Source organism: Anguilla rostrata, chromosome 13 (assembly GCF_018555375.3).
Source record: "Anguilla rostrata isolate EN2019 chromosome 13, ASM1855537v3, whole genome shotgun sequence".
Taxonomy (NCBI): Eukaryota; Metazoa; Chordata; class Actinopteri; order Anguilliformes; family Anguillidae; genus Anguilla; species Anguilla rostrata.
The window spans coordinates 23777164-23798318 of record NC_057945.1 but is presented as its reverse complement, the minus strand read 5'-3'; the positions used below and the strand labels follow the sequence as shown (position 1 = coordinate 23798318).

Here is a 21155-nt window from a genome sequence, read left to right as displayed (position 1 = left end):
TATTTTTCAAACTACTACTGACCAAAACATTTCTTTCTTTGCTATTTATCAGGTGTGTAAAATTCAATATGACCATAATAAATAAACGGCTTTCACATAGCGCTTTCATATAATAATAAAAACTTTCACCAACTGTACACTAGGTGGCACCCTAAATAAAGAAGACTACTACAGAGCACTTGCTTTGTATGTTGAATATGCAATACTTGGAAGTATCCCGCTGGTCCTCTGTATGTCTGTATAATGTCTGTCTTGTGTATAAGTTACTGCAAAGGTTTGTACAGAGTTTGTACTGCTTTCATCCCGTACCTGTGGAGGTTGGACAGTGGTTGGCCTCTGGGGAGAGCGAGTGGGTGTCCGTGGGAGCACCTGGTTCATTCTGGCCACCACCATGTCAGCAATGAGCTGTCTATCCTCAGCCTGGTGCTCTCCAATCAGCTGCATCGATGATCCCACAACCTAAAGCCCCACCCCCATGAAAAAAAACTATGTTAATGTACAGCAGAAAACCTCCCCCCATGACCACCTGGTGAGTACACGATATTTGCATCCACAAAGGAAGCCCCCAAAAACACTTAATGAACAGCATACCTCCATAACACTATCCAACACCTTCTCCTACAAAAAACACTGCTAATGTGGCAACCCCCAACACGACCTATGGCCTCCCACCCAAACAAAACTCAATACACAGCAGATGATTCACCCAACACCATCTGAGGTCACCTCAAATACGATGTTGATACAGAGCAGGAAACATGTGAATACATTGTTAATATACAAGAAAAGACACCACCGCCAAGCCCCCTCCCCACAAATCACCATCTAAGTGCATCCCAAAAAAAACCTTCATATACAGATGATCCCCCAGAAACACACAAAGGCACTGGCAAAAACATTAATGCAGAGCACATCATCTCCTGAGTATTATGCCCCCACAGTCACAGTTGAAATGTACAGGCTGTGCTTTGGTACATTGCTGAATAACTCAAATGCAACCAAACTAAAAACCTGCTTCTAATACCTTTAAACCTGCATCTTGAGTTATACTGACAGACACTGTGAAATCACTTTTTTCCCATACATTTGAAGTGTTTATTAAGCCACAGTATACTGTAGATGGAAGGAAAATAATAAAATTGCCATGACTGTTTTCTAATGGCTATTCACTTCTAATGCACTTCTGATTGGCAGCCTACTAAATGGACCCACTGTTGATCAGTTGCCATCTCTTCCAGTAGTGGGCAGAATAAAAACTTGGGCTTAATAGTATTTTCTTTCTTTGGTTCTTTATGTATAATACAAATAGTGCAAATGATTATTTAGTTGGGTCTTTGAAGTAAGGTGGTATGTCAAAGATAAAACTCATTTTCTAAGTACATTCAAGCCAATAAAAAGCTTTCTCCTATTTCAAAGTATTTCCGGTTACACCCGTTGCCCAATTCATTTTGGTTGTCTGAAGTTTTCATGGGTCAATGGGTGCTATTCATGGGGGCAGGGCAGGAGGAGGCTCCTCTCAGTGGAAGGCAGGATTGTTGATGGTTCGCGGTGGAGAGGATACGTCAAGCCTTCCGCAGTGACCTTCACCAGGGTGATAAGTGTGAATCGGGGTGCGTTGGCTCCCTTTCCCATGGCTGGGCCCTTGGGAAAAAGGGCCGGGATGTGGGTTCATCCAGAGGAGGAGGGGGAGGCAGGGCACCCTGAATGGTGGCCGCATGATGGCTGCTGTCATGGTGGCCCGCACCGGGCCTAATTACACAGTTACACATTCACCCCTCGTCTGCTTCTTACATGGCTCTGTCAGTGAAAAATGCTTTTTAATTCAATTGAATACGTCTCTGTGAGGAAATAGTTGCTGGGTGAGTGGGGTTGCCACATAGTTGCCATATTCTCTCCTCTTGTACAACAGAACAATACCTTGCTCAAACCAAAAAAAAAACATGAAAATGGTTCATATATACTTCATGAATATTGGTGTAAAGCATGATTTCTATGGTTTTTTCCCAATTTGGTATGCCCGACCACATACAACCGGTCTCATTCCACAGCCCCCATAGTCGATAACAGAGCGTAGATTAGCATGCTCTCACCTCCCGAGCATGTGGTGTTTCCAGCTGCTTGGTTTCTCAAGCTTGCACAAACATGAGTCAGGAGAAGACACAGCGTGTGCAGCTTTAGCAAGCAGACCATGGGCGCCCAATTGATCAGAGAGTAATAAGACCTGGATTCTAGCCGAATGAACCCTCCCTAACCCAGGACTAGTTATACTAGTAATGCTAGTTATCAAATCATCCTGTGGGACTACTGGCCACAGTTGGCACTGGCAAGATCAAGATTTTATTCAAGACTCTGCGGCATAACATATTTGCTACTTTATTCTTTATTTATTTTCTTTATTTATTTTATGTATATTGTTACTATCTCTATGTTTGATATTTGATGTGTGATGTTTAATTTGTTAACTTTTGACTAGGTGTGTAACTCACTGGAAACCTGAATTTCCTAGGAATTCCTCGGATCAATAAGTTTCTATCTATCTATCTATCTATCTATTTAGTCTGCATTTAAAAATGAAAAATTCATTTTTAAAAATGAGGGACTAATTTTGCCTACATTAAAACAACTCATTTAAAACAGACAGTAAAATAAGAAATGTTTTAGATAAATTATTTTAGTCTTGTGAAACTGAAGCTTGAGATATTTTTCCAGAATATCTTCGGGCCCTAAACGACATTCGGATGCCCGTTCTTCTGCCTGCTGCACTGCGCTTGCTTGGCTGACTGCCTATTGGCTGGCTTGGGGCTGCCCGCACACACTGCCCTGTTTGTATGGAGGCCTGGCTATTTCTGCTCCCCTGGTTGTGAACACACACACACACACACACACACACACAGCGGTCTCTTCCTCCTACTCACAGATGAGCTGCGCCACCCTCCACTGCCAGTGACCCACTTCCGCACAGCCTCACACAGAGTCACATGTCCCCCATATGCTGATCCCTGCTTTATTCCACTCCTATCTAGCGTCACACAGCTGGAGGTTGTGTAACAAAATGGCTGGCTGCAACAGACATGCCGCACAATGTGTTGAAAAGAGAGCTGCCTGTTCTACACATTCGGTCTGACGAGTGAACACAGATTGCTGTGTATTTTGCCGATCAAGTAACGCATTTTCCCATGTGTTTGGAACTTCCAGTTTTGGAGCGCAATCACCCATGGTCCAGACCTAGATCAAATAATTCTAAGAAATACTTGAAGCTGATGAAATTCCTGCAGATTGATGACAATTTAAAAATAAATCTATGTAATATTTGGTTAGTAACATGTTTCTTTGAAAAAGATCAGGGATTTACATTGAAAGAGTTCAAGTATTTAACCCAGGTTAGCCATGGCCACTATGAAATACCTATTTGAAGATATATTTGTTTGAAATGGTTAGACTTTATTTGATGAAAATTACATATTAACAGTAACTATACAACATGGTTGTCAGGATTTTTGGGCGTTAAACAAACATTTGTAACCGCATTGTGTAAATCCCACGATAGGTGGAGTCAAATTTGCCAATTCAGCAAGAAAATTCATTGCAGCAGAAAAAGCAAAGATCCACCTCAAAGGTTAAAAAATTCTATAATTTGAACTGACAGTGTGTGGTACACTGGGCTTATTAGATAAAATACTCCCTTCCAGAGATGCTAATGGCTATATTGCCTGGTAATAGAGATGGATGATCAGTGCTCCACATGCTAATTGACGACAATTTGCATGGGTGATTAGGGCTAAATCTCTGACAGACGTGAGCATAGCAACACTCCAGACAGTTCCAAACCAGATTCCCAGCCATTTAGAGAAAGGCAGCTCCAGTCTTTAGTCTTTAGGAGTGCCCAACTTAATGCCATGTCTCCTCCCAGGCACCCACAAAAACATACACATTTTCAGGAAGTGTTTTCTTTTATTCAGAGGGAACAAAAATGCCTCAAGCGTAAAAGTGAATAAAGCGTTTATGAAACTGTAACTGTGGGGATTTTGGGTTTCAGTACGGCCTCCACAACTGAAATGACCTTACAAAAATAAGATCAGCTGCTCGAGACGGAGACAGTGCAGGACCCGCAAACCCAGAAAGCGTATTTGTGGGAGTCCTGGGTGGGCAGGACAGAGTGGGGGTGGGGGGTCATCGTTTCCTGTTAATTTGAGTAAATTCACCTTTGTGACTCCAGCACTACTGTTTTAATAACAGGTCTATTGTTACTTTGTTTTGATATAGTGTTGTGCTTATATGTATTGACTGATTAAAAATATGAATTCATGACACATACTGTGGATCTGCTAGGTTTGAAGCATGTTAGCCACAGTAAGACTAAGTGGGCTATAGATCATGATGATCAATTGAGCCAGGGAGCTGGTGACAGTGAATGGTTTCAGCTGCTCTCCTGGGTTCCTCTGGGTTAAAGTCTAGATATTAAATTAAGGAAGGCATTCCTCCAGAGGGGTAATCACTCTATCTCCAAAGGAGAGCACTGCTTAGAGGAAGCGGTAAATGGAGATATGCGGAAAGCTGGACAGACGGGCGGGGGAGAGGGGTGCATATGTTCTGCCTTTCCACTAAGGACTGCCTGTTGCCATGGTAACACAATATTGCTGCTCTATCTCAAAGCCGCATCTCAGTAAGAAGTTAAACGTTCCCATGGCAGTGCGTCATATTGCAAAGAAAACCTCAGTTTTCGCAAAGATAATCTGTCGCCAGATTATCGGTAAAGTAAGCTACTTGCTCGGGAATGAGTGATCATTCTTAAAATAGTAGCAGTGGCCTGCAAAGTACGTTCGTTCTGCATCAGGTATTCCAGTGAGCTGGTCGTCTGGTTACTGTGGCGTCCCGTATTGAGAAATACTCTGATGTAATGCGGTTGTGAATCTGTCCAACAAAAGGGTAATAATGCAATAGTATGAATAATGCAACGGTATACTAGGACTGAGAATGTGCTGTGATCTATTCACCTTTCGGGCGACTGGTGAGTCATTGGGGTAACACCATTCACAGTATTGGCTGTCGGGTGCCTCATTAAAAGGTCTAGACCTTTATTCATCTATGACCAGAAGAATGAGACATACATTTTACTGGTCGTCATTACCAGAACATTTATGACACTATTTTACGCAAACAGTTTTATATAAAATTTACAAGTTACATGACACCTTTGAAGATTATTGCACCAGTAAAAAAGTATGTGCTGTTTGTGTTAACACACAAAATGGTCATTCCTCGAGGCTAGTTTTCAGAGTCTCCGTACCAAACTAAGACTACTGTAAGACTTCTGAGTGACAAACTATGAAAGATAGTTAAACAGCATTCAAGGACATACTTACCCAGAAAACAAAGAAAAACAATGAAATAAATCAGTTGTGCATTTTTGCAGCTGCTTTCATGTACATTTTATATGACAGCAGCTCTGTTAGGACCCCTCAGTCCTGATAAGATGGCTTTTTTTGCCATGTTCCGTTACTTGCGCACTTTCAGGTCTGGATATGCAGTGAACTGTCCTTCAGTACTGGCTAACAGCAATGCCTTACCCTGAGATAGGCTGAATAAAAATGGGGGAAATAAAATAGGATGACCATGGAAAAATATTCTCGAGTGATGCAGAATTTTCTAACACTTTTTCTAATACCATAAATGGCCAGTCAGCCACCATGTCTATCAGAGCTTCTCTAATGATTCCTACATAAGTGTAACCCCTTACTGCCAGTGGCTGCCAGTAGAGTATCTAAAGGGCTCAAAATGTGATAGTCCTGTACCTCATACGATTACTGTCAAATGTTCACTTCAAATTACCATACTGCCGACTCATTGGCAGTTCTTTTCATTGTAATGCATTAAATGTGAAACATGGAAAATATGTACTAGACCCTGACAGTAGAAAGGAATTACATATACATTTTCTATACATCGTCCAGAGCCATGGTAAAATCGTAAAAACAAAAACTCCAAGAGTTTCCTGCACAGAAACACCCAGAAATAATCATCAATGTGGTTTTATTACATTGAATCTGCACAAGACTAACAAAAATGTTTTAATAATAAAAAAATCTGATTTAGGACTTGGCCTGTCTAAACAAAGTCAAAGTTCCAGCCTGACAGACAGTGCTATGCTCACCTCAGTGATGTAGTCTTTCCCATCCTTGCCATGAATGGCTTTGACTGCACAGATCTCAAGCCCGCCAAAGATCTCTGAGCAGGTGTCCACCCACAGTTTGTACCTGTAACGCAGCAGAATATTCAGCCTCAGCAGTCACGAGGACACAACTCTCATGCACAGCATAAACAGGTATCAGGGGCACTGTGGTACCAAAACTGAAGTTAAACCCAAATGTGAAAGATTACTGTCAGTAGTAATAGTCTTTAATCTGTAAACCCAAGCAAAATCCTTTCTTCTGTGAACTAAAAATTTTGCAAATGGTGTGCTCAGATCTAGTCATGTGAGAATCATGCTTTACTGAATTATAAATACTGTAAGTCGATACTGTATAAATTAGTATGAATACTGTATAAATGTGGCATTGTATGCATGTGGGTGTTTTTATTCCCTATACAGTAGATACTTTTGTATTTTGTATTTTGATCACTTATATTGATCAAACAAGGTTTTATGGACTTGTTCTCTAGCTGTGTTCTCTGTTCACAATTATGGATATGTCTGAAAGGGAAAAGCCAGTTTGAGAAGGAAAGGAAAAAAGCTATTCAAATTCACATTGTACTTTAATGTTGTTAGAAACAATGTGAATGGTAAATAATGTATATACTTTACAATTCTATGCTGAGTCACGGATGCACAAGGTTCACATTAAATACATATTGATTCTGCAATAGAATCAACATGGATCAACATGATTTCAAATAAAATCTGTCATTATAAAAGCAATCTGCCTGTACTCCTGATAGTACTGCCTGATAGCATCTCATGATGCATCACTGGCAATTACAAACAATTATACCAGCTTGAATGTCAAGGGGGTAAATATCAACTCATAAATAGCACAACCATTAACGTCAAACAGGTTGCAGCGACAATCCAGGGGGAAAATGGTGAGGTGAGTCTGTGTCCATAATGCAGCATCTGCTGCCTTAGTGCTCAATAATACTGATCATCCAGGGCTAATACAGTGGAAAATGATAGGTTAATGAAAGCGGGGAGCTCAATTTCTGAGCCATCTGGAGACATAAGGACAGGGCTAGACTCTCAGGGCTGGCATTTTCAGCACACCCCACTGCCATTTCTACTACGGATCAATTCACATCCAGCCGTGGCCCTCACATAATTTAAGGGCATCATTGTTATGCATGCGCACTGGCCTGTGCTCTTTAAAAAAATTTTTTTTTTAATTATGAAAAAAAAGCATCTCCACAGCTGTGCTTTACCAGAGCAATCCAGGTAAAGAGACCTTGGTCAAGGTCATTACAGGAGCACTGACTATAGAAGTCCACCTGTTGTTTCAACCCCTGGGCGACAGCCCATCACCATGGCAACCTATCACCTCCCACTCTCATCACTCACTTGTCAGTCATGGCTACTTGTTCCAGCATGGCTGAACCAGTATTTGTCTTCCAGTTGCCAGAGATGGAAGTTCTCCTGAGGAAACAAAGGGAAAAGATGACTGATGTGTCCTCTGTCACTGTCTGATTGTTATTCTGTACCAGTCCTACCACGAGAATACAGAGGTTTAAAGGAAACTAACATTATTAAAAGCTTGTAACTGGGCTAGCCCTAAACCAAGTAACCAAAGTAAGGCATCTAAATAGGGAAGTAAGGTCAAGCTTCTAGCTTTTGTCAGTACTGTCAATCCTTATTTAACCTCATACTGTACATGCATGAACACACACCAAGCCACACTAATAGCACAGTGTATAACGTGTGATGTAACTTTAACAGTGACTCATATTATGAGGAAAGGTCTTATTCACTGACTGTCCTACATCCAGCACATTCCCAGCAAGCAACCGAAAAAATGAGTGGTGATTCAAACAAAAATCCATCCATTCACAATGACTGAAGGCTACATTGCAACATCACATGTAATGACTGCATTGCCAGATGTTTATACGTAAGCCTATTGCATAAGAGCTATTAACAAGACCTGCTTGTCTGCACACACCCTCTCAAGGTCTTTTATTTAGCAAAACCTAACCACACAGGCATATAAACGTTTGCACATACTCCACGCACGCACGCAAGCACACATGCACGCATGCATGCATACACACGCACGCACACACACACGCACGCACACACATAGACACACATGCACACACATTCAGAAAAATCCTTCTCTCTCCCAACTTTTCTCAATAGCACCTGTATTTTCATAACAAAAACGAATAACTTAATACAAGCCCATTAAAGTGTGTTCAGTAATGCCCTTTATATCTCTCAGCACTTACTGGTGTGTGTGCGCACATACTTACATGTAAGCTTTGTAATTGGTGCCTATCTTCTGAATCCTGATGTCATATTTGGAGTCTATGAATGGCTCTGTGGTACAGTAGGTCTGGGTGATGGCAACCACACTGGCAATGTCCTGGAAGTCACTGTGGTTATCCACCTTAACCTGCACAGTGGAGGGGAGGAAGAAATGGAGTGAACAAATGGGCAGGAAAGAGGTAAAAGAAATGGAATGGAGAAATGCAGAGAGTGAAAGATAAATAGGAAAGAGGTACCAAAAAAGATGAATTCATGATTCTTCCTCCTCGTCAAGTAAACAATAGTCTACATAAACCAGATTGTTGAATGCCCCATTTTTAAGCATTTTATTGGTTGGAAGACAGTTATATATTAATTTTAATGGAATTAGCCTGACGGATATGTCAGAAGTTCTCATATACAGACATGTGAAGGCCTTTTCCCAAAGGATGGGTTTATCCAGCAGTTATTCCCACTTAGATAGAATACCTGTTGGTAATACTGCAAGTTTATTTATTTTTCTTCTTTTCCATCCATGTTGTATCTTTTATGTGAGTGTGACAGACCATTTCTCGGCTACATGCTAAAGGCTTCCTTTTCCATGTCCGTGGGATAGCTGCAATTTACTGATTATAGGTTTACAGAGCACAGATGTTGCCATATTGACCTTTAAAGACCTCAAAAGTCATAATATTACATTTCTTTCTAAAAGGTCATTCATGAAAATGACACCTTTATCTAGCATTACCTCAAATAAAAAAGGCTGTTCTATTAATAAAATATTCCTAGTATACCACAGTATTTGTGTTTGAATTTCCTTAGGAGTTTCAGGCTGATGGTACTGGTACTGTAACTAAATAACAATCACATTTTCCAAAAATCCTGACAAATATAGGAAGGCATTTTTCTTTAGCTGTAAAAACTGGTTAGGAGTCATCTGACACAATCAAAAATGACCTTTTTTTAAATATTGAGTGGACAGATCTTTTTTTAAATTTAGCTGAAAAGCATTGCTGATTTAAGATAATCTTGGGAATTACACATTAAGGGCAAAACGTAACGCTTTTAGATTCAAAAGAGTCAGTTCCCCACATATTATACAAATATGTACTTTTAATCTTGACAGGTTTACTGTTCCAAATGAAAAAAAAAATCTGTCCATACTGTTTGAATAAGTCTTCTTATTATTGTATTATCGCTATTTTCCATACAATATCAAATGTACGGCTCTCTAAGCATTTATCTTTTTTCTACTATTTTTAGCCTTCTATTGAAATGATCTTGTGTGATGTCCATGTTTCTGGGAATGTGTATTCCTAAAATATCTGTTCGAACAACTGTCCACTTGATTGGGAAATCATAATCCAATTCAAAATTAGATCCAAATTGTAACACTGTGCATTTATCATAATTAGACTTCAGGCCAGAGATTTTAGAAAAAAAATTAACAGCCTAGGTCATTACCTAGTTCATTAGATCATTACTAAAACTACAAAAGCTTCCCATCATGCCACTTGCTTACCTTTCCCATGCCTGAATGAGCATGTCCAATCTTCACAACAACAGGGAATGTGGGCATGGTAATCTGGAAGATAAGCAATAAAATATTATGGTCAAATGTATTATATTTACACATTTTAGGGATTAGTTTCTGTTACAAAAGACACTTCTGGACAAGAGTGTACAAATGTGTCACTGGCATCATGTATGCCGTACATTGGAAATGGAAAACTTAAACCACCAAAGACTTGATCTGAAATTACTGTCCAATGAGACTGCAGCCAAACTGTAATTATTCAATCAACAGGCAGACACTGACAGGCTGACTGTGGTTGGCATGTACCCTGGGTGTTAACTGTATATCATAGTTTCTCATGATTTGGCTCTGTACTCCACAGTTTCCATTTGTAATCAAACAAATCGTGCTTTGGATTTTAGGCAGTTCCTTGAGACCTCCACACTTTTCTCAAGTGAACCTTGGTCTCAATACCTGCCCACAATACCTTTTCCCAGAACACTGCAGGCTCTTTTAGATACCTCTTAGCAAACTGAAATCTGGCCATCCAGTTTTTGCAGCTAACTAGTGGTTTGCATCTTGCAGTGTAGTCTCTGTAGTTCAGTTTGTGAAGTTTCCTGCTGGCTTTACCCACTGACACATCCACGCCTGCCTCATATAGAGTGTTTATGATCTGTTGACAGGTGTTTGGGGTCTGTCTTGATTATCGTGAGAATTCTTCCGTCATCAATTGTTAAGGCCTACCAGACCCTTTGTGATTACTGAACTCACCAATGCTGCCTTTCTTCTTAATGATGTTCCAAACAGTTGATTTTGGTAAGCCTAAGGTTTGGCTGCTTTTATTTATTGCTCAGCTTCATAATGGCTTCCTTGACTTTCATTGCCGCAATTCTATTCCTCATGTTGACAAATGCCAATAACAGACTGGAAAGGTAAACAAAAGCCAGGAATCCAGACTAGAGACTAGAAAGCTCACTTATACCAGCACTAAGGAAGCAATGGAACACAACTGACTAATCAGAAACACCCGTGAAGCCATTTGTGGCCTTGAAATGGGGGACTATATTTAAAAAGTGCTGCAATTTCTACATGGTGAAACCAGAACGGATAAAATACCCTTTAACAAAAGCTGAGAACATCACAACATTACATAACATTGTAATATATTTCAAGGCTTTAGAAGATTTGTCCCGTTTTTTTTTTTTTGCTTAAGAAAATTGCGAAATGTTTTATTGCAGTGCTGAGAAACCAGGCCACGTTTTCACTCTTTGACGTGTGACATTATTTAGTCTGTGTAAACACACGCATGTGTACCTCATGAGTAACCCCAGAGCTGCTGAGAGAAACAGGTGTGGCGCCTGCAGCCCTGTGCGTCTCCGTTCCCCCCACTCACCCCATAGGGAGCCACAGTCCCTCAATAATGATTAGAGGGGTTATAGTCCAGGCTACCAATTAAGCCGCAAATGAAAGAGTGAGCTGAAGAGCGGACAGGTATATCATATTTCCTCTACGTTTTAAAAGTTATATTTATGGTTCCCCCCGTTGCGTTTCAAAGTGGCAAACTTGTTCCAGCTTGGGTTGCTCTGACATTTCTCATGAAATTCTCTTTAAACAAGAGATAAAACAACAACACTGCCATGTACATATTTGCTTTGCTATCATCGCCCAGTGGTGAAATTGGTGACTAGAAAAAATGTATTTGCTTCAGGCAATAAAAAGTTCATAAATATTCTCTTGGGTGTAGTCTTGTTCCATATCAGAATTGTCTACATATAAGGTATGGCAACAGGAATCATTCTGTGCAAATGTTTGTTCTCATTGTTTACATGCTGAAAAGGTTAAACTATTTTGGCGACGTGGGAGAGACAGAGAATTATATTTTTGTATCAGGGGTGTGATATTTGGAAAAGGGGCGGTCCCTTCGGTGTCAAAGATGTACATAAGAGGTTCCCTGTGTCTCCCCTCTCTCAGGAGTCAGAGAGAGTGAGGGTGCGTAAGAGAGAGTGAGAGACAGAGGGAGAGAGAGAGCGAGAGAGAGAGAAACAGTGAGAGAGAGAGAGCAGTTTAAGCAGCAGCAGCAGCAGCTGGAGGCAGGGAAAGTCAGGGCTCGTATATCGCACTGTTTGAGGATCTTTTCCCCCCTCCCCTCCACTCTCTCTCCCTGGGACACTAATCCGAAGAAGCGGGCAGTGTGCTGTGTGCAAGACAGAGGATCGCCATGGGAACCCCCGTGCCTGGATGTGCCGCGCTGGTTCTGTTTCTTGTCCTGACCCTGGGGCTGGAGGAGCGGGCGGAGGGATGCAGCTGTAGCCCAGCACACCCGCAGCAGCAGTTCTGCAACTCCGAGATAGGTAGGTAACTCAGGGTCACACGGACAGCGACGGGGCTGCTGGTGCTGGTGGAGGGTGCTTGGGGGAGATTTCTTTGAGGGGTCGATTTGCAAGCTGTTCTGCCTACAGAGTTCAGTGAAATTTTGTTTTTTGGACAGTTGAGTGGAACGAATTGGGAAAGGAGACTATTCTGCGATAAGAGTTTGCTGTGCTCTCTCTGTAGTGCTGTCACAAGAGATTTTGTGGTGCACAATGAGCACGACTGGCACCATTCTCGTTTGCTGTAGCCTGTCTGCTGACACCATACAAACAAGATGGTGAAACGTGGTTATGTGTGTGTGCCATTGTGCATGTGATATTCAAGTCAATGAAATGATTTTGCAAAGCATTTCAACGTTTAACAATTTTTTTCTTCTGTTTATTTAGTATTTTTTAGGTTAATGCTTTACATGAAGCACGCAAGTGCAGCTATTTGGTTAATTAATTCATCTTTTAATATGCTGAATGGGTTGCATCATTGCAACTAAAGCATCACAGATTTTTTGTCACAGAGTTTGTATATTTAACTTAATATACAACTAGTTTTTGACAAGGCCATTCTAAATAAAAAATAATAAATATATACATTGACATTAATCTCTATGGGAAAACCATGTGAAAAACATCTATGCAATGGACTCCTTTATTTTATCAGGCCCTGTCAGTTTTCTGTATTCCACATTCCCTTCACCGAAGCCAAACGTTTCATTTGACTACGTGTCCTCATAAAACAGATTGCAAATTACAACTTAGGCTACAAAATTTCAAACAGGTCAGAGAGAGAGAGTGAGAAGGAGAGAGAGAGAGAGAGAGAGAGAAACGTAGCTCAGGGAGATCTGAGTTGACAGAGAAATAACAGCAAGAAGCAGGGCAGGCTTCATAGTCATGTGGAAGAGGAAGAATAAACAGTGCGTTCTGCACCACTTCATACGGGCTGACAGGGGCACTTACTGAGCGGCTCTGATATTAAAACCACTGTCTGCTTGACAATACCCGATCATGCTTACCATACACAAGCCTGCCATACTGGATCTGGGGAAAGATATCAAATCATTCATTGGTATTTACACATTTCAAATCCTGTTTCTGTTTTTTTATCTTTCAATTCTCATAAATTCACAGAAATGTGATAAATCTAATGAAATTACTGGATAAAAAAGGATGTACCATTTATTTCTCAACCTGATTTGCTGGGGGAAACAACAATCATTTTAGATAGCATTTGACAATAGATGAATATGTCAGTACATACAATTTATGTTAATTTAATATTAGCTCATGATCCTTTAAAAAATATTTATTTTCCACTGAAACAATTGAATCAGGACTAATAAAATAAATATAATGAGAACTAGATTGCAGAAAGGCTTCTTGAATGTGATTTGGGTCACAGCTTTTGTGATAATTCTTCCACAAAGTATGGCATGCATCCACTTGTTACGCCTCTAAAAATACACATTTACAGTCTACCCGATCTCATAAAATCATTTTACGACCCTTTCCTTCTAACGGAGCTGAAATTCCTTTTTGCACGTCTTGGGGGCACAAAGCTAACGTGGCATTTCACTGGCTGTGGACTTCAGAGCGGCAGAGCACAGCTGGCGCATGCCCAAGCTGCACTGGCGGTAAATGTACTACACGAGTTTCAAAAGTGCCATCTAATTAGCATCTCTATAGGAGAGGGGAAGTGGTTTGCATACTAATTAATCACTGTAAAGACTCTGACAGGAAATCTTTGTGATCATGACAAGGCCCTGGATTCATTTGCGAAAGCGGAGTTTATGCATTTCTTCTTAAGCAAATTCAGCAGTGTTTGCAATATTTCCTTACCGTTGTGGTCAGTGAAAATACGGGCAGGGATATTTGTTCAGATTTCACGACAACTATTTTGCACACATGCAAATTAGCTTCCAGCTTATTTCAGAGCATGCTATGCCATATGTTTAAATTTGGACTTGGTGACTCAAGCTGTGCAGGTAAGACCCAAGATTAAGATAAACATCCTCGAGCAATCAAACAAGAAGAATTCATGAAAAGGTTCAATGGTGTGTGAAGGTGATACAGGCAGTATGTTGCAACTTCCTGTCAGCCTGGGTGATCTTGAGGACAGTGTCTGTCAGCACTTCCTGTCTGAACCCAGACCTATCTTTCCCTCCTCTCGTGTTTACAACTAGAGCAAGAGTAGATTGCCATTAGCTCCTGCCTAAGTAAGTACAGATATTTTTTTGTCAATTCGGTACTTTGAGGTTCCACCTATCTGCCGTGCTCCCAGCCTGCAGCAGCATGGTTGCTCCAGCCCCCCAATTCCTCTCTGCTCGTGTGGATGTTTTTGAGTGCATTCATGCGTGTGCTTTCGGGGTGTGATGTAAGGGGCAAATTCAGTTCATTTCTGTGATGCTTTCAGGTTTTGGATGGTTTACTTAAAGGGATACTGGGCCTGAAGCGCTCATTTGGCATGGAAAAAGTGACGTGGACAATCTGTGCTGTCTAATACCATCGGACTTAACACTGAATCAAAGATAATCTAGCCTGGGTATCCAGACGTAATACCTTTGTCCTGTTACATGCACTGCTTACTGTAGAAAACTAGGAACATCTGTAATTTTTATAGTCATAGTTTTTATTTTTATAGATCATAGTCTCTAAGCAGAATAAAATCTATCGAGAGTAGAGTGAGAAAAAAATGTAGGCATATCATGTGGAATTTCTTTTGCATCAGCTATGCTAATGTGGAAATATACCATTCGCTTCACATGCCCTCTGGTTTTAATCAGTATGACAGGGGATTATGGAAAGTGCAGTGGAGAGAAGGAGAGAGAGGCTTCAATTTACAGTATTTATGCACTGTGGCCAATACTACTCTACTCTACTCCACCACAATGACATCATCCCAAAGAATCAGCACCATTTAGAGTAAACAAACCTCACATGTCCTTAAAACATGTATATACATTGTGTCACAAAGAGAGAGACCCTAAGTGATGCCAAGTCACCAGACTGTGGCACATGGCCAATCTTCACTTTCATCACATAGATAGAGAGTGCTGCCAACTGTGCCTGTTGTTTACTGAGGGAAAAAGCTCAGATACTGAACATTTAACTACATCCTGGTTTTAGAATACTGAAAAGCAATGCTCAACTCGTTTTTGTACATTAATCACTGATGAGGCTACTGCACTGCACTGAGGTAAATTCTCGTCTAGCGTTCCTAGAGGCTTTGGGCATGAATTCCATTGCAGCCCCACTAACAACGACAATGGTTCTACTGATCCTTAAAACAAGATACAGAGCTCTTCTGGGAAGGCCCTGGGTTAATGTTAACACACGCTTGAGGGGCCTGGAGACTGTGGCAACGTGGAGAGCCAGGTGAAGTTCATGAGCCTGACTGGGCTGGTGTCCAGGGGCAGAATGATGCCTTCTCTCATATATCTGACCCCTGGTCTCTCTCCAGTGCCCAGACCGCCACCCCACAGGTCTCACCCCTCCCTTTGTGATCACTAGCAAAACGATTATCTAACAGAGGACAGAACTCTGCTCTGCTGTGGAATGGGGTACAGGGAGGTTCGGGGATGTGTCTAGGTATCAGATGAAGCCCCACTGGGTGAAGAGTGTACCATGGGACAGGTAGAAGTCAGGTCAGTGGATATAGTGAGATGAGCATTCTACTCTGCATTGTGGAACACCAGGGGGAACTTTGAAAGAATATATCCTAGTGCTTGGAAAGGCATTCAGTGAAAATATTTCATTATTTTCTGCATGTTTAAAAGATGGTGAGATACTGGCTTTTTGTGCGCTGTGACATTAGCCTAAACCATGCACAGTGTAGTCTTTGAAATATGCATCATAGATAGATATCATCACCAGAACAGAGCAGGCAGTGTTTATGTGGCCAGCAACACCTTGTGCATATTAAACAGTCAGAAGCAGCTTGTCTACCAGGCTCTGTGTGTGACAGCCCTCCAGGAAATAAAAGATTTATAACTGTGTGCAATGAGTATTAAAGTTTACATAAGGTGGCTGAAAACTTCAGATGATCTATGAGTCATTTAGGTTTCAGTGTAATGAAGAAAAATATGTCAATTAATTGACAACCTTTTGGAGTCAAAACTGAACTGGAGTAAACTCTGAACTCAAGATTTTGTATTTTTAATGTGATGTAGCTACTTTTAAATCATATTTTCTTTTTGCTTTCAGTCATTCGTGCTAAGATCTCAGGGGAGAAGATTGTGTCTCCAAGCAACAACTCTTCGCCCTACCTGAAGATGATCCAGTATGAGATTAAATTAATCAAGGTGAGAAACTACATTTTCAGCCCTACACCTAAACAGGCAAATCTCTCAAATCTTTCTCATTTACCTCCTCTCCCTCTGTCTGGCTCATGGAATCACAGCCCCCAGCCCCCAGCGCTTTCTCAGTCATTCTGATAAGTGTTGCATGGAGACTGTGATGATCCCAGCATATCCTCCGCTTAAGTGGCCATTTTTAACAGCAGAGACACAAGTTCACACTCCAGGCTCGCTGTAGCACCAGCGCACGGTGTATAAATAATTCAACAGAATCTTGGTGCAAAGATTAGTTATTCAACAACTTACTGAATCAACCCTTGTATTTCTGAAATAATAAAGAATACATTATCAGTACAAAGAAGACTTCAGGCCAGATATTTTAGAAAGTATAAATAATTATGGAAATATATTGAGTTGATTTTATGCTAAATGTCTTTTTTAAATGAATGGGAATGAGGAGTGGAAGCCTGCAGAAAGCTCAGTGATTTCTTGTCACTGAGATCAGTGGAGTGTCTTGTGTGTAGATTGTTTCCTAGGAGCAGTAAACGGTCATATCTTCAGCTATTTAATCAGCAAAGACTTTTTTATTTAAATAGGATACTTCTGTTAGGATTTTTTTATGGTTCACTGGACTGTTTCCAGCTATTGGCTTCAATATGAACCTGACTATTCACCCAAAAGTCTTTTTCCATTTCTCATAGTTAAAAATGAATTTTATGACATGATCTGCCATGACTGTATACCATTGAACACAGATATAAACGTTTCTGGGTTTTGCCTCTTGCAGATGTTCAAAGGTTTTGAGAAGGTTAAGGACATCCAGTATGTCTACACATCTGTCTACTCCTCATGTGGGGTCCAGCTGGACTCCAGTAACAAGGTTCAGTACCTGCTGTCAGGTAAGACTGCACTGTGCAATGGCAGGGCGTATTGCACAAACTCTTCCCCACACCATCAATCTCTACACACATGCTGTGCTCATCCAACCTCAGGAGCAAATATTCCCAATGGTCGTCTAGCGGCTCAGAGAATGGATTTCCTTTTGACTTTTAAACTTAAAATTTGAAAACATGAGGATGTTGACTGTGTGCAATAGTGAATATGAAGATGTCTGTGGCATATATATTTATAAATAAATCTCATATGTGTATGGTGTGTTGATTTGTCATGACTTATGCAGCATTTTGGTCTGCCAAAGCATCCAAACTGAAGTCCTGTGTAAGCCACTGGTATACAGAGCTTTTTTAATGTACAAGAAAGCAGAATCCTATTTTAGTACATTACTATATAAAGCTTAAAGTATTATATAAAACTATGATGATTTGCATCATTCGATTACAATACATATAAAACGCTTGCACTTTCAAACCAAAGATGCCATCATTAGACCTTCTAGATTTTATTTTGATACCAACACTTAAACCACAGCGCAATAAATGGTACATAGTTCCCCTGGTAATAAATAGCAATACAAAAGCCACAGCAGCCATGTTATGCCTGAAAGGCTCATCAGAACTAGCTAGCCAGCATTAATAAGCATGATGTTATCTTAACCAGCCACAACACCAGTAACACTGCATAATTAAAATTTTAGCAGTGTTTGACCAGGCGTGACAGTGAGGCTATGCTACCTCTGATCAGCCCTGACTGACTGTGCGTACCTGTGTGTGTGTGTGTGTGTGTGCATGTGTCCTGTACAGGCAGCATGTGGAATGACGGGAAGGTCTCCATCGGATTGTGCGACTTCATTGAACCCTGGGACAACCTCTCTTTGTCCCAGAAGAAAAACCTCAACTACAGATATCAGATGGGCTGCGACTGCAAAGTAAGTTGCTGCTTTGACATTCCTTCTCTGGAGCCCACTGACTTCCAGCTGCGCTCTCTCTACTACCTCTAGTCTCTCAATGACCCGACCAAGGCTCAGAGCTGATTGAATTCTCACGACGGGCGAGGGTGTAATTCTCATGACTGAGCTACGCATGTGCTATTCAAGAGTGCATTATTCAGACTGTCAATCTCTGAATCACTCGGTTAATTTATGAAATATGTATGGCAATATTTTGGGAACTGGTCCTTAGATTCCCTCCCTGACTCTAATCTCTCCCTCAGATTACCACATGCTACACGGTTCCTTGCACCACCACCACGGAGAACGAGTGCCTGTGGACGGACTGGCTGCTGGACAACAGCCTGAGTGGGGACCAGGCCCGGAAGTTTGCCTGCATCAAGCGCAGCGATGGCTCCTGCAGTTGGTACCGGGGGGGCGCCCCCCCAGAGAAAGACTTCATGGACATGTCTGACCCCTGAGCAGGGGGTCCTGGGGCTGTGGGGCTCCACAGAGACACTGTAGATTCTTTCATGTTCCCTCCTTCCTTCTTGCTCTACTCCCCGGAACTATCGCTGCTCAATGCACCCTTTTCATTGTGTTCTGGGGCCCCCTGGGGCCCCTTCTCTTCACTGGTACAAATCCATGAGGAAGCCAACCAGAAGTTGGACTTTCTCATGTACAGTTTTCATGAAGGGAAACATGAAGGGAAGAGGGACTTGGTTCCATCATGTCTGGGTACTTTACCACTCTTAGTGACAAAGCTGAATGCCTAGATCACCTTAGCGCTTTTGCACCCTTGCTTCAGTTTGATATTGTGCTCTGTAAAGCTGGGACTCTCGCGGGATATGTGACCAGTTCTTTTTTCTTTTGAAATAGAAGAACCCAGGTCAAGTGTTCTTATTAACTGCTTTGGCCTACACGTATACACTATGAACAGCACAATAGCCCCAAATTCTTAATGAAAAGCTTCCATTTCAAATGCCACAAACCAATATTCAAATAGAGTTCCATATATATGAAAATGAGTTCAATTTCACTCTGATCACTGAGACCATATCAAGAATGTACAGTACACTTGTATTCATTCACATCATAAGACAATGATTTCACGATGGCATAAACATAATGACACTAATTCTTAGTCATGGGTTTTAATCTTGACAACTGACCAAATACATCTGATTAATAAGCTTCATATCATCTCTTTGAGAAAAATGGCTTTGGGAAGCACCCTTATTATGATTCCCTGAATGACCAATATGACATATCTGTTTACACATCTATATATGATTTGAGTGAATATATCTATGTAGGATATGAGCTGGCCCTTTAACACACATTTATATGTGCTTTATGAGAATGTATATATTTGTATGGCAATTAACAATTTAAATGTTAACAGATAAAATATTACACAGTAGTCTTGTGTTTTGTATAGTTTACAGTATACCCAGTACATAATTGATGTTTCCTTGGTATTTGTACTTTGTGTGGCATTGCCATGTGTTCTTGTATTATTGTACTCTGTAAAATTTCTTTTCTTGTGCCAAAAAGCTAATACATTGCTTTCACATAAGCGTCAGCAGTAATCATGTGTGTGAAGTGTCAGTAGCAAATTATTTTATATACAAAGGGACATTTGTATGGGTATTTATGAGTCTTTTGCTGTTAATACATAGTTTGAATTTTCTATTTTATTGTACCAAATATATTGTTTATAAAAGTCTTTCAATAGAGAACCTCAATATACTTAATCAATCTTTCTCATTTTTCTTTGATAGTAGACATTGCAAGAATTCCCAAGATAACATGGGCCAATATGTTATTGTCAATATGAAAAGGTTTGGACAGTTTGCTGTTCCAGGAAGGGCAATGCGTTGATTAATCGCACTCTGGCTGGGCCAGAGTGTCGCTCAATATGATTAATGCCGTAAGCTTAAAATATCATCTTTCCACCCACACAGAAGGGCAGGAGAGTCATTTTGGTAAGGCTGAGTAACTTTTTACAGGCTGGGTTCATTCCTCAAGGTCATATGCAACCACTTCCATCAAATATCAAATATCAGCTATTCCCAGGTACTATACACCCCAAATCAACTTTTCAGAGTAACAGCCCACTGACGCCACAATGAGTGATGTTTCGGTCATGCAAAATTACAATCAAAATATGTCATTAACTGTCATTTGCCTCTTTATCACTGTATTGTGGTAAAAAGGATTCAATAGAGAGAAAACTTTCCAGTGACCATCAAATGTGATGAACCAGTGGAAAACCAGTTATCAGTCAGTCTGTATAAGTTCGCCCTTGCCAATTTCCCATCAACTGAGAGGAAAACAATTAAGGCTTACAGAGGAGTCATCCTCTTGTGACTGTACATTATAATCTAATGTTACTGGTATCTCTCTAGCAAGTCACTTTTGTCAGAGGTTTCTGGACAAATGCATATGTTGGACCCACTAACCTGCTTGGAATCCTAGGCAGTGTTCTGAAAAGGTCATTAAGCATAACAATACAATTCTGCACACCTGAAAACCTAATTAACCTCCACGGTTTCTCTGCAGAAACTTAGTTATAGATAAGAATGAATGCATTGACAAAATTGAGCCTCGGTATGTGAACTGATGAATAAGATTTAATCAGCAGCCTTGTTATACATCGTCCCTGTATAACATGTAATAATATCAGTCAAATTTGCTTATGACA

The 21155-nt window shown here is 40.7% G+C and overlaps 2 protein-coding genes across 2 annotated transcripts in view; one reads left to right on the top strand and one right to left on the bottom strand.

Annotated features, from left to right (window-relative positions):
* The window catches only part of syn2b (synapsin IIb), a 62423-nt gene that overhangs the window by 7728 nt on the left and 33540 nt on the right, over window positions 1–21155 (bottom strand). The window contains exons 6-10 of the mRNA XM_064306488.1: window positions 9975–10037; window positions 8458–8600; window positions 7550–7624; window positions 6152–6254; window positions 310–459 (exon numbers count right to left, since the gene is read on the bottom strand). Coding sequence (XP_064162558.1) covers window positions 310–459; window positions 6152–6254; window positions 7550–7624; window positions 8458–8600; window positions 9975–10037 — 534 coding nt within the window. The remainder of the gene's footprint in view (window positions 1–309; window positions 460–6151; window positions 6255–7549; window positions 7625–8457; window positions 8601–9974; window positions 10038–21155) is intronic.
* Window positions 11924–20205, top strand: LOC135238526 (metalloproteinase inhibitor 2-like). Its single transcript, XM_064306493.1, has 5 exons — window positions 11924–12319; window positions 16532–16629; window positions 17411–17522; window positions 18324–18448; window positions 18733–20205. Exons 1-5 carry the CDS (start codon window positions 12187–12189, stop codon window positions 18928–18930), a joined length of 666 nt encoding a protein of 221 aa, XP_064162563.1. The 5' UTR covers window positions 11924–12186; the 3' UTR covers window positions 18931–20205.